Source organism: Anomaloglossus baeobatrachus, chromosome 3, assembly GCF_048569485.1.
Source record: "Anomaloglossus baeobatrachus isolate aAnoBae1 chromosome 3, aAnoBae1.hap1, whole genome shotgun sequence".
Classification (NCBI taxonomy): Eukaryota; Metazoa; Chordata; class Amphibia; order Anura; family Aromobatidae; genus Anomaloglossus; species Anomaloglossus baeobatrachus.
This window is the reverse complement of record NC_134355.1, coordinates 323,490,802-323,507,001: the sequence shown is the minus strand read 5'-3', so window position 1 is coordinate 323,507,001 and position 16,200 is coordinate 323,490,802. Positions and strand designations below refer to the sequence as shown.

General features: G+C 41.6%; 1 protein-coding gene across 1 annotated transcript in view; it reads right to left on the bottom strand.

Moving 5' to 3' along the window:
* TRAF3IP2 (TRAF3 interacting protein 2) overlaps positions 1–16,200 on the bottom strand; it is a 49,692-nt gene that overhangs the window by 22,053 nt on the left and 11,439 nt on the right. Inside the window, exons 2-5 of the mRNA XM_075338336.1 lie at positions 14,597–14,865; positions 7,174–7,261; positions 5,248–5,420; positions 2,694–2,782 (exon numbers count right to left, since the gene is read on the bottom strand). Of these exons, the coding sequence (XP_075194451.1) occupies positions 2,694–2,782; positions 5,248–5,420; positions 7,174–7,261; positions 14,597–14,858 (612 nt within the window). The 5' untranslated portion in view covers positions 14,859–14,865. The remainder of the gene's footprint in view (positions 1–2,693; positions 2,783–5,247; positions 5,421–7,173; positions 7,262–14,596; positions 14,866–16,200) is intronic.

Here is a 16,200-nt window from a genome sequence, read left to right as displayed (position 1 = left end):
TATTAGATATATATACAGTGCCTTGCAAAAGTATTCGGCCACCTTAATTTTTTCAACCTTTTCCCACATTTCAGGCTTCAAACAAAGGTAAAGATTTAAATTTTATGGTGAAGAATCAACAACAAGTGGGACACAATTGTGAAGTTGAATGAAATTTAATGCTTATTTTAAACTTTTTTAAAAAATAAACAACTGAACATTGGAGTGTGCAATATTAAAAATGCGTGGGCTCCCGATGAATTTTCTATTTCTCACTAAGGGTAATCCAAGCAGCAACTGGCTGCTAACCCCCAAGAAGGCTTCGCCATATTTTTGTATGCTAGCCAGGTGCAGCAGGCAGGTACGGGTTGCCCCCAACCCCCAGCTGCCTAGTTGTACCCGGCTGGGAACAAAAAAATATAGGGAAGCCCTTATTTAAATTATTTCATGAATTTCATGAAATAATTAAAAAAACCCTATGTGAGCTTCGCCCAATTTTTGTGTCCAGCCAGGTACAACTAGGCAGCAGGGGATTGGAGTCTGCAGCACAGGGTGGCCAAAGCTGGAAGTCCGCAACCACCCCAGAAAATGGCGCTTTTATAGAAGCGCGATCTTCTTGCGCTGTATCCAACTCTTCCAGCGGCTCTGGTGCCGGGTGGCACGCTGGGTAATAAGGGGTTAATACCAACTTTGTTTTACCAGCTGGTATTAAGCCCGAGATTCTTAATGTCAGGCCAAGTTTGACCTGGCCATTAAGAATCTCAAATAAAGGATTAAAAAAAAGACACCACATAAAGAAAAAATTCTTTATTAGAAATAAATACACAGACACACTGTGACTCCATCTTTATTACTCCCTCTCATCCCTCCATGATCCTGGTCTTCTGTCACTTATCTAGCTCTGCTATATCAGAAAGCATGAGGGGAGGAAGAACGCTTCTGCTCCCCTGTGATGTCTAATCACTCAATGAGTGAGCAGAGACTGCGGGTTGGTAAGCGGTGACGTCACCGCTGCAACTGTTGCCTTAGTAACCTAACGAGCAGGTTACTATAGCAACGGTGATCCCCGATCATCTGATTCCAGATGCCGCTATTCACCGGCTGTGGCGTTACAGTGTATGGCAGCCAATGCCTGCATGTGATTCTAAGGAGGAAAAACAGGGCACTGCTCAACGTGAGATTTTTCCTGTTAGGGCAGTTATTCACCCTCAGAATGTGATTGCGTTTTTCTTCCATCAGTCAAAATGATTTAGCAGAAACTTACTATTGCAATACCGTGGTGCTCATTCTAAGATGCAGAACAATCCAAGAATCATATGTAGAAGAAGCGAAGGCACTCACCGGTTCTTGCTGTGCAGTGTAAGTTTTTATTCACAGGTGGAGGCTACATATTGTGGCAGCAGGGAGGGGATGAGACAGAACAACGGCGTTGTTCTGTCTCACCCCCTACCCTCTGCCACAATATGTAACCTTCACCTGTAAAAAAAACTTACACAGCACGGCAAGAACCGGTGAGTGGCTTCGCTTCTTCGACATATAATCCCTGCATGTGGGCTGACTCTGTAAAGAGCGCCAACATGCAAGGAGGGGGAGCCGAGCATGTGCTCGAGCATTTCGCCGGTACTCGGCACTCGCCGAGTATGTCGACTACTGATATGCTCGGGAGAGCACTGAGTACCGGCGAGTATGCTCGCCCATCCCTATCCACTGACACTACAGGACCTTGCATGACGTCATAGCCATGTGACCAGTGTGTAACCAACGAGGTAATACAAAATTCACACCTGACTGGTCACATGGCTATGACGTGACGGAAGGTCCTTTAGTCAGCGGTAGTTACCAGGAAGGCACAGCGATGATCGGACTCGGAAGCAGAAGCGGCGGGAGACAGAGTCTGCAGGACGCGTTGCGGGACCTGTAAATATAATGACAATGTTTATTATTAACTATATTCTTTATTTTATAGCCCCCCTCGCCCCATCCCATAACTGTAAAGTCCAAGATCGGTGAACGGACGCATGATCGTGTTATCTCGATCCCGATCTTTACAAAACGATCGCTTGCGTCTCCCCGATCCCGCCCATCGGGGAGATCGCCCATCACTACTTGCTTCTTCATCAGGAAAAGAAAAAAACACAACACAGCAATACAGTGGTCATTTACATGCCCTTTTCCTTCCACCAAGGTGAGCACATATAATCATTTATATTTCTTTTTTTCTCTGATAAAACCCATTGTGCTGTTTCTCCCTCCTAGCATCTTCCTTTTTTATGTCTCCAAAACCCAATATAACATTACTGTAAGTACAAAATGAGTCAATTGAGTTGTTATACTAAGTATTGCTTTAACCATAGAAAGGACTAACCCGCATATTATCATGTCTATAAAAACTGCCTCCCCATCAACTAGCTGGTGAGTCCAGTTAAGGTCAGCCTCACAGTTTGAGGATCTCCATGCTATTACATTCATATTGTAATGTACACTAATATATTCTTAAAAGAGTATATCTACTATATGATAAATAAGATGAATATTTCCTTATGGGCTTAGCAAGGTAAGAAAAGTGTTTTTATGATTTTGACTCCTTTCTTTTTATTTATTAGTATTAACAACATAGATGCAAAGTATAATAGTACGTGACAGGGACAATTGATTTATACTGAAGTTTTAATCCTGAGAATTCTCTGCTAAGGACTAAATGTGAATGTACTCACTGTTGTTTTGAATCCATTGGAGCACAAAAGATTTGCAAGTTTTATAACTGGGTTTGCAGTATCTAAGGAGTAGGTTATGAAGACTCTTCCTGCAAGACACACCAATGATATACAGTTATTAAATTGACTATATGTTAGGTTTACAAAAAAAGAAAAGATCTAGTTAGTAAATTGCACCATTTGTTTTACCATATAATGTGAAAGAATTTTTTTTCAAGTAGCAGTAAAAAAACATCCATTGTTTGGCCAACAGCCATCTAAGGTGTGCGGGAGGGGGGGTGGGGGGTCTTTTGATAAGAAGTTACAGTAACTATAAACTGTTATTTTAAGATTTCATTTTAGCAGAATGGGGCTCCACAAGTTTAAGGGGTTGTTGTGCCTTAGGGTATAAGCCTGTAGTCACTATGTGACTGCAGATTTGTGAATCCTCAAAATGTGCGCACTGCGCCGGAAGGGGGGGGGTCATGTGACTACAAGTATTTGATTTGCACACTTCTGGCCACATTTCGACTAGACGTAACTGGCATCACGTATATTGAGAAAGAAGAACCAACATGATCTGAGAGTGGCATGCATCATATAGAAGTGCAAATTCACGGATTTATTCCAACTGTACTATAATAAAAATGAGACTTTTAGCAAATAATTGATCAATTCATTGAGCCACCCCTACCATTTCACAGCAAATCTCGATAGGGGGGGTCCTACTCTATATTATGTATTTCATGTGCCATACGTCCTCCTAGATAAAAAAAAAAATTAAAAGCAGAACCATATACTGAAGCACACATGCCTGTAACCTATATATAACCGCTTCCATGTTGCAGCAAGAGGCAACTGCAGATAAAAGGCCAGCCTAGGTCCGGCGTGTGTAGCAGACGCCACACACGCCAAGGCAATATCAGAACTGACCTTCACAGTGCCAGACCTGCAACTACAAATATAGGCGGACCAGGTCCAAGTATGGTGCTAATTAGCAATGCCTGTGGAAAGGGTGAGGCAGCTGAATGTGAACAGCTACAAACAGGAGGAATATATGTTGCAAACCAAAGTCAGGCCTGTTGGTAGCTGTTCACATTCAGCTGCCTCGCCCTGCCCTTTTTCCACAGGCAATGCTAATTAAGCACCATACTTGGGTCTGGTCTGCCTTTATTTATATTTGCTTGTCTGGCACTGTGAAGGTCAGGTCTGATATTGTCCTGGTGTGTATGGCGTCTGCTACACACACTGGGACCTGAGGATGGCCTTTTATCCGCAGTTGCCTCTTGTTGCGACGTGGAAGCGGTTATATATAGGTTACAGGTATGTGCGCTTCAGTATATGGTTCTACTTTTAATTTTTTTTTTATCTAGGAGGCCGCATGGCACATGAAATACTTAATATAGAGTAGGACCGCCCTATCGAGAGTTGCTGTGAAGTGGCAGGGGTGGCTCAAAGAATTGATCAATTATTTGCTAAAAATCTAATTTTTTATTATAGTACAGTTGGAATAAATCAGTGAATTTGCACTTTTATATGATGCATGCCACTTTCAGATCGTGCTGGCTCTTCTTCCTCTGTTAGGTTGTAGTTATGCTACATTGGTCTGGTGGCTGACCACCACCATTACCATGCACGCCTGACTTTCGTTTGCAACATATTCCTCCTGTTGGTAGCTGTTTACATACAGCCACCTCGCCCTTTTCCACAGGCAATGCTAATTAAGAACCATACTTGGATCTGGTCCGCTTTTATTTATAGTTGCTGGTCTGGCACTGTGATGTTCAGGTCTGATATTGTCCTGGCATGTGTGGCATCTGCTACACACACTGGGACCTGGGCTGGCCTTTTATCCGCAGTTGCTTCTTGTTGCGACATGGATGCGGTTATACAGTATATAGGTTAAAGGTATGTGTGCTTCAGTACATGGTTCTGCTTTTAAATTTATTTTTTTTATCTAGGAGGCCGCATGGCACATGAAATACATTATATAGAGTAGGACCCCCCTATCGAGATTTGCCGTGAAGTGGCAGGGGTGGCTCAAAGAATTGATCAATTTGCTAAAAATCTCATTTTTTATTATAGTACAGTTAGAATAAATCCGTGAATTTGCACTTTTATATGATGCATGCCACTCTCAGATTGTGCTGGCTCTTCTATCACTTATATTTAGTGGGGCCATCCATCAGAGAATCACATAGACTGACTACAGACTTATATCCCAAGGCTGGCCAAGTCATTTAACATCTGGGGTAACACAAGAAGACAAAGAGGGTGAGGCAGGCCTGTAAACAATCTATCATGAAAAGCTTCAAAGCTCAATGAGGTTGACTTCAATCCTCAAGTAGATACAAGTAACACCAATATAGGAAACGGCAAACTCTGCTTTCATCTATTAGTGTTACCTATGGCAAAATACCTAACTAAGCTAAAAATTAAACACTTCGCAAACCAAGAATTTGTTGTCATTTTGCAAGATTGCTACATTCTTACGTACCCTATACATATCTGAAATGTATAAAGTTGCGTAAAAAGAAAACTTGATGGACCTACTGAATAGATAGAATACACTTACTCTGCTCTGATGGCAAGTTACTCAACTTTAATCCTGTGCCGGGCTCTTCTTGAGGAGGAAGACGGGGATGAGTATGCCTAAGTTGAGGCTGCTGACCATATGTGTACCCATCATGATTAGGCATATTGTATGGTGATGCATTGAGAGGCACAGCAAAATTATTCTGTGGACCACTAAAAAGGTAAGAAATATTATTAAAACTTCTTCTGTGATAGAATCTTTGAAGGCACAAACCAGAATAGAACTCAGAGAGTACATAGGAGCCAATGATTGATGTCACCCCACCTTATTTTTCAACATGACAAAATGCTGCAGGGATGATCTGCTGTATACCACACGTGACAGCTGCAGCCGAGTACATAAGGATGGGCAGTGAGTGCCAAAGCCGCAGCATTGGAATAATATGGACTTCATTTTATTGTTTAATCACATCTTATCCCTCTGGACCACTTTTTTTAACAATTCGAACAACCCTTTTAAAAAACATGCAAACTTTTGCAAAATTTTTAACTCTCCAATGCATTCATGTACAGGTTTGATGCAGCATACTGCCTAACTTTGAAAAAAGGCACACATACTATAGTGTGTATAGCGCGGTTTTTAATTTTCTGCTAATCCACATCCCTTTGCACACAGTATGATATCCCTTTCATGGACTCTACACTGGCCTGACAATCTGTAGAATTCCCCTCCAGCACATTCACCACACAGTATGATATCCCCACGGTATATCCCTCCTCATAGGCACACATACTATCATGTCATTACAGTGAATTCCCCACACACACAGTATAATACCAACCAGAGTCACCACAAACGGTAAGATGCCTCCACAGCTATCCCTATACATATCCACATATTTCAGAAGAATTTAGCTTTTTTTTTTATAATAGTCAATCAAGGGTGCCAATAAAGTTGATCACAACTCTACTAGAGAGTAAAAATTTGGGTTTACACATATAGTTTAGGGTAAGGCCACCCATAAACTCTTAGGCTAGGGCCCCACTTTGCGTTTTCCTTCTTGTATTTCTAAACGCACGTTTTGTGCTTAATTGATTTGACCAAAGTTGCCTTTTTTTTAGAAATTTAGCGCTGAAAACGCATGCGTATTTACCGCGTTTTAGATGCGTTTTCAGCGCTTTTTACCTGCTTTTCCACCTGTGTTTTGATAGATGCGTTTTGAACATCATGACACTGCTAAATAAAGTTTAAATAGTCAAACTCAATGAAAAAAATGGAAAAAAAGAAACAAATCTATATTTTTGTGAAAAATAATGAAAATAGATAAATTTAATGAAATTATAGCAGTAATATGATATTTAATGGAAAATTAGCAATAATTTATTAAAATTCTTATTTTTAATTGTCGGACTATGTGTGTGTGTAAAGGGACATAGGAAATCATTATTTTGATGTCCAAAAAGCATGCGTTTTTGAAGTCCAAAACGCATGTTTTCTGCACTGGAAAAGCAGGTAAAACGCAGGAATTTGCTGGAATCTTGTTTTTTTGCCATTTCTCATAGACTACAATGTTAGCAAAACGCACCCAAAATGGCAAAAACAATTGACATGTTGCTTCTTTGAACGCATGGTTTTTGCCATGAAATATGCAAATTAAACGCAGCGTTTTGAAACGCAAAGTGGGGTCAGAAATTTCACATTTTCCATAGGATAACATGGAAAAACAAAACGCAAGCCATTTGGCCATAAAACGCTGCAGCTCAAAACGCTGCAGAAACGCAGGTTAAAAACGCAAAGTGGGGCCTTAGCCTTAAAGATAAGTCATTTTTTACATTAGGCACATAGCAGTAAATAGGAAAGAAGCATAATGGCAACATTTAAAGAAAAAAAATGCTGTGATTTTGCGATTATATAATAAAACCGGAACATATGTGTTATGCTTAGGTCAATCATTATTTTACATACCAGTAATTCGGTTGCATTTGAGGTTGGTACAGCCGAGGATGCTGCAGCATAGGTTGCATACATTGATGACCAAATGGGGATCTAAGGTCTAGAATAATAGTAATTGATATTAAATTCATTAACATTAACTTTATACATATATTAATGTTAACATTTGTGTTTCAACCTTCCTTATTAACTTACAGTACCATTCTATCCTAGAATGATACTACTATGTTGGCACAAAATAAGGCATGTACAATGATAAAGCGGTTGACTGGTGGTACAGTCACCTGCTGCTTTCAACCGTGCTGGCTGTATTACTGCAGTCATACTGCACACCAGATGTATAAGGTTAATCAGAGGTGTATCTAGGCTTTCCAGCACCCATGGCAAGACTTCAGTTTTGCGCCCCCCATGTGACCAATTATTCATATGTGATTTGCACACTCACAGTCACGTGATGACGAGCTGCTCTTAATTTAATTCTTTCAATGTTCAAAGAGAAACAAAGGAAGAAAAGCTAATTGTCACATGCAAGTATGAAAATCACATATGAGTGGAGTGGCCATATGATGACTACTGGAACCAGAAGCAGAGCTGAATCCTGACAGGGAGTATATTACATGCTGTTATGGTTGGGCTACAGTGCTTAATTTTATAAGTGAAGGGGTTGTCCAGGTTTGAGATGAAAATCTACAATCACTATGTGACTGCAGACTTCTGAATTCTCACAGTGCGCACACTGGCCGCTGTCAGGATTCTCTCGTGCCGGCAGTGCGAGTGGGAGGTCACAAAACTGCAAGTATATGATTTACATATATGTGTTCACGTGTCAACTAGATATGCGTGGCCTCGTTCAAAATGAAGTGAGTGAGGCTGGACACGTCAAATCAGAATGTGGCCAGAAATATAAAAATCTCATACTTGCGCTCACATGATCGTCCACTATTGCCACTGGCATCGGAGAATCATAAAAGTGTGCAGAGCATGCATTGTGAGAATTCAGAAGCCTAGTGTCACCTAGTGTCACTGCAGAATTTCATCTCAAACTTGGACAAGCCCTTTACTTATGCTATTAAGCAGTGTATCCCAATTCTAAGTAAAAGGGTTGTCCAATCTTACAATTGATGAATTGTGTACATGATCAGAACTAATAACAGCACCAAAACTAGCAGAAGTACAGAAATACATAATTATAACACTCAACAGTACAGAAACACAGCATCACAACCACCAGCAGTACAGAAATTCCTCATCAGAACCACCAGCAGTACAGAAATACATCCATATAACCCCATCAGTTATGAAACACAGCATCAAAACCCTCATTGGTACAGAACTACATAATCAGAACCACAAGCAGTACATGGTACATCAATTGTAATGTCAGGTCAGACCCATACACATTTGTATTGCATTAACCTACAACTTCCAGTACATTCAGGGCTGGCTCCAGGTTTTTGTGGGCCCCGGGCGAAAGTTTCAATGGGCCCCATACACACATAGAAACGCACATATAAATATTTAAAGACAAATTCACAAGAATACATCTACATAGACAAATCTATACACAGTCATATACACTGACATACATAGATACACATCATACTTGCACACACAGATACATTAAAGATACTTTTAATAAGAGGTTGGCAGCAGCCTCACTAACCTCCCCCGCTTGTCTCTCATCCAGCTCCTCTTGAGCATGTGGCTGTGCCACGCTTATTGGTGGCCATGGCTAACAGACATTGCCACACACAGTGCACACTGACACTGCTATATATATATATATATACACATCACAGGAGAGGCTGGAGACATACAGCAATGATGGAACATACAGCTCCAGAGGGGGGTATACAGCACTGGGGTGGGGGGACAGACAGTTCTGAGGGTATACAGCACTGGGGTGGGGGGAGATACAGCTCTGGGGGTACACAGCCCTGGGGTGGTCTACTGCACTGGGGTGGGGGGGACATACAGCTCTGTGGGGTATAGCGCACTGGACTGGGAAGACAGACATTTCTGGGGGGTATGCGGCAATGGGGTCAGGGGACAGACAGTTCTGGGGGTATACAACACTGGGGTCAGGGGACAGACAGTTCTGGTGGGTATACAACACTGGGGTCAGGGGACAGACAGTTCTGGAGTACACAGCACTGAGCTGGGGGGGACAGACAGTTCTAGGGTGGTATACAGCACTGGGGTCAGGCGACAGACAGTTCTGGGGGTATACAACACTGGGGTCAGGGGACAGACAGTTCTGGTGGGTATACAGCACGGGGGTCAGGGGACAGACAGTTCTGGGGTACACAGCACTGAGCTGGGGGGGACAGACAGTTCTAGGGTGGTATACAGCACTGGGCTCAGGGGACAGACAGTTCTGGGGGTATACAGCACTGGGGTCAAGGGACAAACAGTTCTGGGGGTATACAGCATTGGGGTCAAGGGACAGACAGTACTGGGGGTATACAGCACTGGGGTGTGGGGGTAAACAGTACTTGGGGTATACAGCACTGGGGTGGGGGGGAACAGGCAGTACTTGGGGTATACAGCACTGGGGTGGGGGGGGAACGACATACAGCTCATCGGAATGTTGATGCTTCGGCTCCTCTCTTCATCTGTTGATTGAGCCTGAATGTATGGGCTCCTTACAAATTAATGGGCGTGACCAGCTTCATGACAACCTGGAAGGAGCCCGTACATTCTAGAATCTTCCTTCATCTGTGGGATGGGAGCACAGTGCACAGTGTGTGCTAGCTCCGCCCACAGACGAACTTAGACCCTGCACGCAGCAGTGCCAGCTGCATGCAGGTATGGATTTAAGAGCCTGAAGCCAAGAAAGTACGGCTGCTGGTTTGAGGACTGTGGGCCCTGAAACTCGACCGGTGCTGCATCAGCCCAGCCCGACAGTGCCCCCCTGATACTGCGCCCGGGGCACAAGCCCCACCAGCCCCCCCTAGATACGCCTCTGGGTTAATCCATGTGTTTATGCAGGCTCGGTACTGGCCTACCGGGCAACTGTGCAGGAGTGGGTCCCCTACATCCCTATATGAGCAGTAGTGAGCACAATACACTTAATATACAGTATGTATAGACATGGAAAGCATATCATCATTCAATTAACAAACGACCCATGTTCAGAAAAATAGGATAAGTTTATGCCACACCGTGTTAGGTAAATTCGAAAACCCGCTTGATACACTGGTTGGAGTTGAATCCACGGTCCTGGCTGTCGGTCCAGTACAGAAGAAGGAAAAATGGATAAATCCAAATATATAAAAACAAATGTATTGTAAAAATTTTTTAAAATACATAAAATGCATAAAATGCAAAATACATAAAATGATAGGTCTGTGTCACTCAAACGCGTTTCAGGCACCAGGCCCTTGATCACTGAGTGATCAAGGGCCCAGTCCCTGAAAAGCTTTTGAGTGACACAGACCTATCATTCTCAGCCCTGCTGCATGGCTAACTCTAAACATTCTGATTGTGTCAGAACGACTGCACCCAGTAATCTAAGTGATACATCTTTGGATTCAGGATCTCTTTGCCTACAACATGCTGCTCTCAGATGAGGTAGCAAAAACCCGCAGAAAGACCCACAAACAAGCAGCTACTAAAGTTGGCTGCAGTAAAGGCCTGGACAAGTATCACAAAGGAGGAAACCCAGCATTTGGTGATGTCCATGGCTTCCAGACTTCAGGCAGTCATTGCCTGCAAAGGATTCTTTACAAAGTATTAAAAATGAACATTTCATTTATGATTAAGTTAATTTGTCGAATTACTTTTGAGCCCCTGAAATGAGGAGGCTTTGTAGAAAAATGGCAGCAATTCCTAAATGTTTCACAAAATATTTTTGTTCACCCCCTTTAATCGCTTTATGACATATGACGCAATCTTATCGCTGTACTCAGAAATGTCCAATCTAGCAAAATATAAAATAAATGAATCCGATAGGTAAACAGTGTAAAAAAAATCCCTCCAGAATTATATTTTTTGCCACTGCAATATTGCAATAAAATGTAATAAGAGGCCATCAAAATATTGTATCTACCTAAAAATATTATCAGTAAAAACAGAAGCTCAACGTGTGAAAAATTATCCTTCGCACAGCCCCAGATCCTGAAAAACAAAAATAGTAGGGGTCTCGGAAATTGGTGCCAAAAGCAAATTTTGTTCCCTTATAAATCTCCGAAATTTTTCACCACTTAAATAAAAAAATGTATACATGTTTAGTATCTCCATACTCGTACTGACTTGGAGAATCATATTGCCACATCTGTTTACCAGGTCTCCGATCTCACGGCAAACTGACTCTGTTACTATGCTTGCTTGCAGGTCGCAGTCCGTGGGCCGAAGATCCCGTGCATGAAGATACACCACATGATCGCAGCGCCTTTGTTCAGAGCCTCCTCCTCACCACGTGACACGTAAACAGCTAACCACTGGCGCCGATATTTAAACCAGCCTGATTCCCCTCTGCTCCCTGGGAAGTGACGTACAAAACGCGCGTCGGAGCGCAAGGCATGCTGATGTGAAGGAAGTCCACTTACTCACTGGTATGAAAACATTTTCAACATTATCTTATTTTGGGTTCACTGCTATATAGAAAAGTAGTCACTTGACATTAATGTAATAGGAACAGCTCTAAAGGGATATTATACGCAGCAGATTTTTAAGAGCTCAGGTATATATCTCGATATTTATAGGGCACATACGTAGTATTTATAGACACTGGATTGTTATAGGCAGTATGGGCTAAAGCAATAAACTACTGTAATTGTGGCACGTTAAATATTTACTGGTGGATTATAATAATTGAGTTATGTGGGCAATCGCAATATACAGGTTAGTAGCAGGGGCAAAATAAAATTAAAATGTAACCATTAATCAAAATATAGGTAAAAAATAAAAACACTGATACTCAACAAGGTGCAAAGTGAGCACTGTACCCTCAAAGCTGTGCACAATACAATATTGCACAAGCCCGCTGGTAGTAAACCTGTGAGATTGGTCAAAATATGCAGTATTGCATCAAACCATAGGTACAGTACCCAAAACAAAGTGCAATCGTGCTAGAAACAAAAAAAATACACGTCAAAGGGTACACACCCAGCTGAAATGCATCGCGGCTCAGAGAGGACGCCTCATGGTAAGGGAGCCGGAGAGGGTGAGTAAAATGTTTGTTTTTTCTTTTGCAGTAGAGAAAGATATGAGGAGAGGCTCAGGAACAGGACATACAGTCATATGAAAAAGTTTGGGCACCCCTATTAATGTTAACCTTTTTTCTTTATAACAATTTGGGTTTTTGCAACAGCTATTTGAGTTTCATATATCTAATAACTGATGGACTGAGTAATATTTCTGGATTGAAATGTGGTTTATTGTACTAACAGAAAATGTGCAATCCGCATTTAAACAAAATTTCAAAATTTGACATTGATTTTTGAAATAAAATAAATAAAAAGAGGGGAAGCTTGTGTGGGGGATAGTATAATAATATATAGAATGGCAGTGTATGTGGGGGGAAATGATACAGAGCGGCAATATGTGTGGGGGATGTTATACAGAGGAGTAGTGTGTGTCTGAGGGATATTATACAGAGGAACAGTGTGTGTAGAGGAGAAATACAGAGGGGCAGTGAGTGTGTGTGGATATTATACACAGGGGCATTGTGTGGGGTCATATTATACAGAAGGGCAGTGTGTGTGGGGGATATTATACATGGGGCAGTGTGTTTGTGAGAGAGATATTATACAAAGGAGCAGTGTGTGTGGGAGAGATATTACACAGAGGGGCAATGTGTGTGGGGATATTATACACAGGGGCATTGTGTGGGGGCATATTATACTAAGGGGCAGTGTGTGGGGGGATATTATACATAGGGACAGTGTGGGAGAGATATTATGTAAAGGGTCGATGTAGAGTGTGTATTATGGAGGGGGGCGGTGTAGGGTATGTATTATCAATTTTCTGGAACAACTTCAAGGGTCCTAACACTTTAGGCTACGACTGTGTGTGTACTATATATATATATATATATATATATATATATATACATTTTTCCAAGAATGGTGGTGACAGTGTGGAAGGTTTGCGGGGTGGAGGTGTAGTTAGGGTGAAGCCTGGGCGGAGTCTCAAGGGGGCCCAAAAATGTTTCCAGTATGGGACCCTGAAATTGCTAGTGGGGTCCCTGCGTAAACCTGCACTGTAAAATCCTAAAAAATATTGCTGCTTGGTTAGCCGTCATTGTTTATAGTCCCTGTAATACTTTGCCTAGATTGACTATGCTACACCATGTGATGTAATGTGATAACTGCAAGGCATTATGAGGATTCCCACGCAGATGCTTCTGACGTTCTTAGCCCGCACTCTGGGTCTTCATTGGTGTATTATTTGGCGCTGGTCTCTTTTTTTGTGATTCCCGCAAAGTGTTCAAATTCACAGAAACCTGATATTTTGAGGGAATTTGACTTAACGTTGATTCTCCGCTAATCGATCCCCTCATTGCAACTGAAAACTATTTCTTTGAAAACAATTTACTTTGATAACAAGAAACAGGACTTCTTGAAAACAACCTTCCAATTTAATTTCACAGTTTGAGAGAATCCAAGTGTGCATACATTGATAGAATACCTGATATCCATAATTTAATTTGTTTGGGGGTTCACATCCTTTGGGCAATTTATGATGAAAAGTTACATTTAGTTTAAAGGGAACCTGTCAGGTCCCATATGCATTCTGAGCTATAAGCAGGGTGTTCTGTGGCCAACCCCTTCCTACCCATCTTTGTGTTGTAATATTGTAGAATATGAAAGTAATAAAAAAGTTGTATTACTTACATATTCCCTATGTAAATGAGCATAGGGACGTCACATCGCCCTGTGGGCGTTTGCATGTTTTCCGTGGTATCATACCCATGTGAGCGTGATACCATGAATTTATATGTGTGATAACACCATCAGCGTCTTCAGATCCCGCCCGTGCATACTTACCATTCCCGCAGTCTTGTTATCAGGGTGCTTGCTTCTCTGCTTCAGACACGCACTGCGCATGACCGGAACCGCAGGAGTCTTCTGAGCATGGGCAGTGATCATCTGATGCAGAGAAGCGAGCACCCTGATAACGGCTGCGGGAATGGTAAGTATGCATGCGCGGGATCTGAAGGCGCTGATGGTGACGTCGCAAATGTAAATCCATGATATCACGCCCACGGAAAACATGCAAACGCCCACAGGGCGATGTGACACCCATGGGGCTAGAGCCCCTGCTCATTTACATAGGGAATATGCAAGTAGTAAAACATTTTTTTTATTACTTTCATAATCCACAATATTACAACACGGGCCAGTCCTCTCTGTGGTCATAAAAATGACAATATTACTCATTGGACCATACATGAAATTGGTGATCTACTTAACATGATACTCGTACCCACCTTGATTGATTTCTCTGAATATTGGATGCCTGGGATCTCCTGGATTGCTATATGATGGCATCAGTGTGTTAGGTCTCTCCAGATAATCTGTCCCTAGTAATCCTGATATATTGGTGTCATTGTCATTATTATTAGTTAAATTACTAGGAAATGATCTTGGTCCATTAGACGTACATCCTGAGCTGGCCACTGAAACTGCTCCACGAAACTGCCCTGATGCATACAGAGATTCATCATCCTCTTCTGGTAAACTTCTGTTCATCTTAACCCTAGAATCCAAATAAAAGAAAATCCTTTATTAAACAAGACACATTTAGCTATTTCTTTGAAAGCAATTATTTTTCAAACAGAACAGTTTCAAAGTATCACCACAATATTTTTATGACTGACATTTTCCTACCCCACGTCACACCTGGTACCTTACAGCTATAAAACCATACTCTTTTTATCTATCAGTTTGCAGGATGTGTCCTGTCTGGGGATCTGGCTGAAACATCTACTTTATTTTTCACAAGCTATTGGAGTGGATTTAACCATTTAAGTGTTGGCTATGGCATTAAGCACAATGTTTACAATATTTTGTGGTTGCTATATGCCATAGAGTTGCAAGGAAAAGTAAGTGAACCTATGGGAATATACAGTCATGGTCAAAAATGTTGACACCCTTGATATTGTTCCAGAAAATGAAGTATTTCTCCTAGAAAATCATTGCAATTACAATTTTTTTGTCATACCTATGTTTATTTCATTTATGTGTATTGGATTAACATGAGAAAAAAATGCAAATTGGACATAATTTCACACACAACCCCAAAAATGGTCTGGAGGAAATTGTCGGCACTTTTTCAAAATTGTGGGTAAACAACTTTGTTTCAAGCATGTGATGCTTGTTGAAATGCACCTGTGGCAAACAACAGGTGTGAGTAATATGAGAATTACACCTGAACCCAAATAAAAAGGGGGCAAGTTGACTCAATCTTTGCCTTTTGTGTGTCTGTGTGAGCCACACTGAGCATGGAGAATAGAAAGAGGAGAAGAGAACTGTCTGAGGACTTGAGAACCAAAATTGTTGAAAATATCAACAATCTCAAGGTTAAAGTCCAACTCAAGAGATCTTGATGTTCCTTTGTCCATGGTGAGCAATATAATCAAGAAGTTTACAACCCATGGCAATGTAGCTAATCTCACTAGACATGGACGGCAAAGAAAAATTGACACAACGTTGCAACGCAGGATAGTCCAAATGGTGGATAAGCAGCCCTAATCAAATTCCAAAAGAAATTCAAGCTGTCCTGCAGGCTCAGGGTACATTGGTGTCTGCATCAGTGTCAGCGCAAACTATCTGTCGACATGTGAATGAAATTAAACGCTATGGTAGGAGACCCAAGAGGAACCCAATGCTGAAATAGAGAAATAAAAAAGCTAGACTGCAGGTTGCCAAAATGTATGTATGGAAAGAGTCTTATGAACAGATGAGACCGAGATAGAGCTTTTTGGTAAAGCACATCACACTACTGTTTACAAAAAACAGAATGAGGCCTACAAAAAAAAAGAACACAGTACCTACAATCAAATATGGTGACGGTTCAAAGATGTTTTGGGGT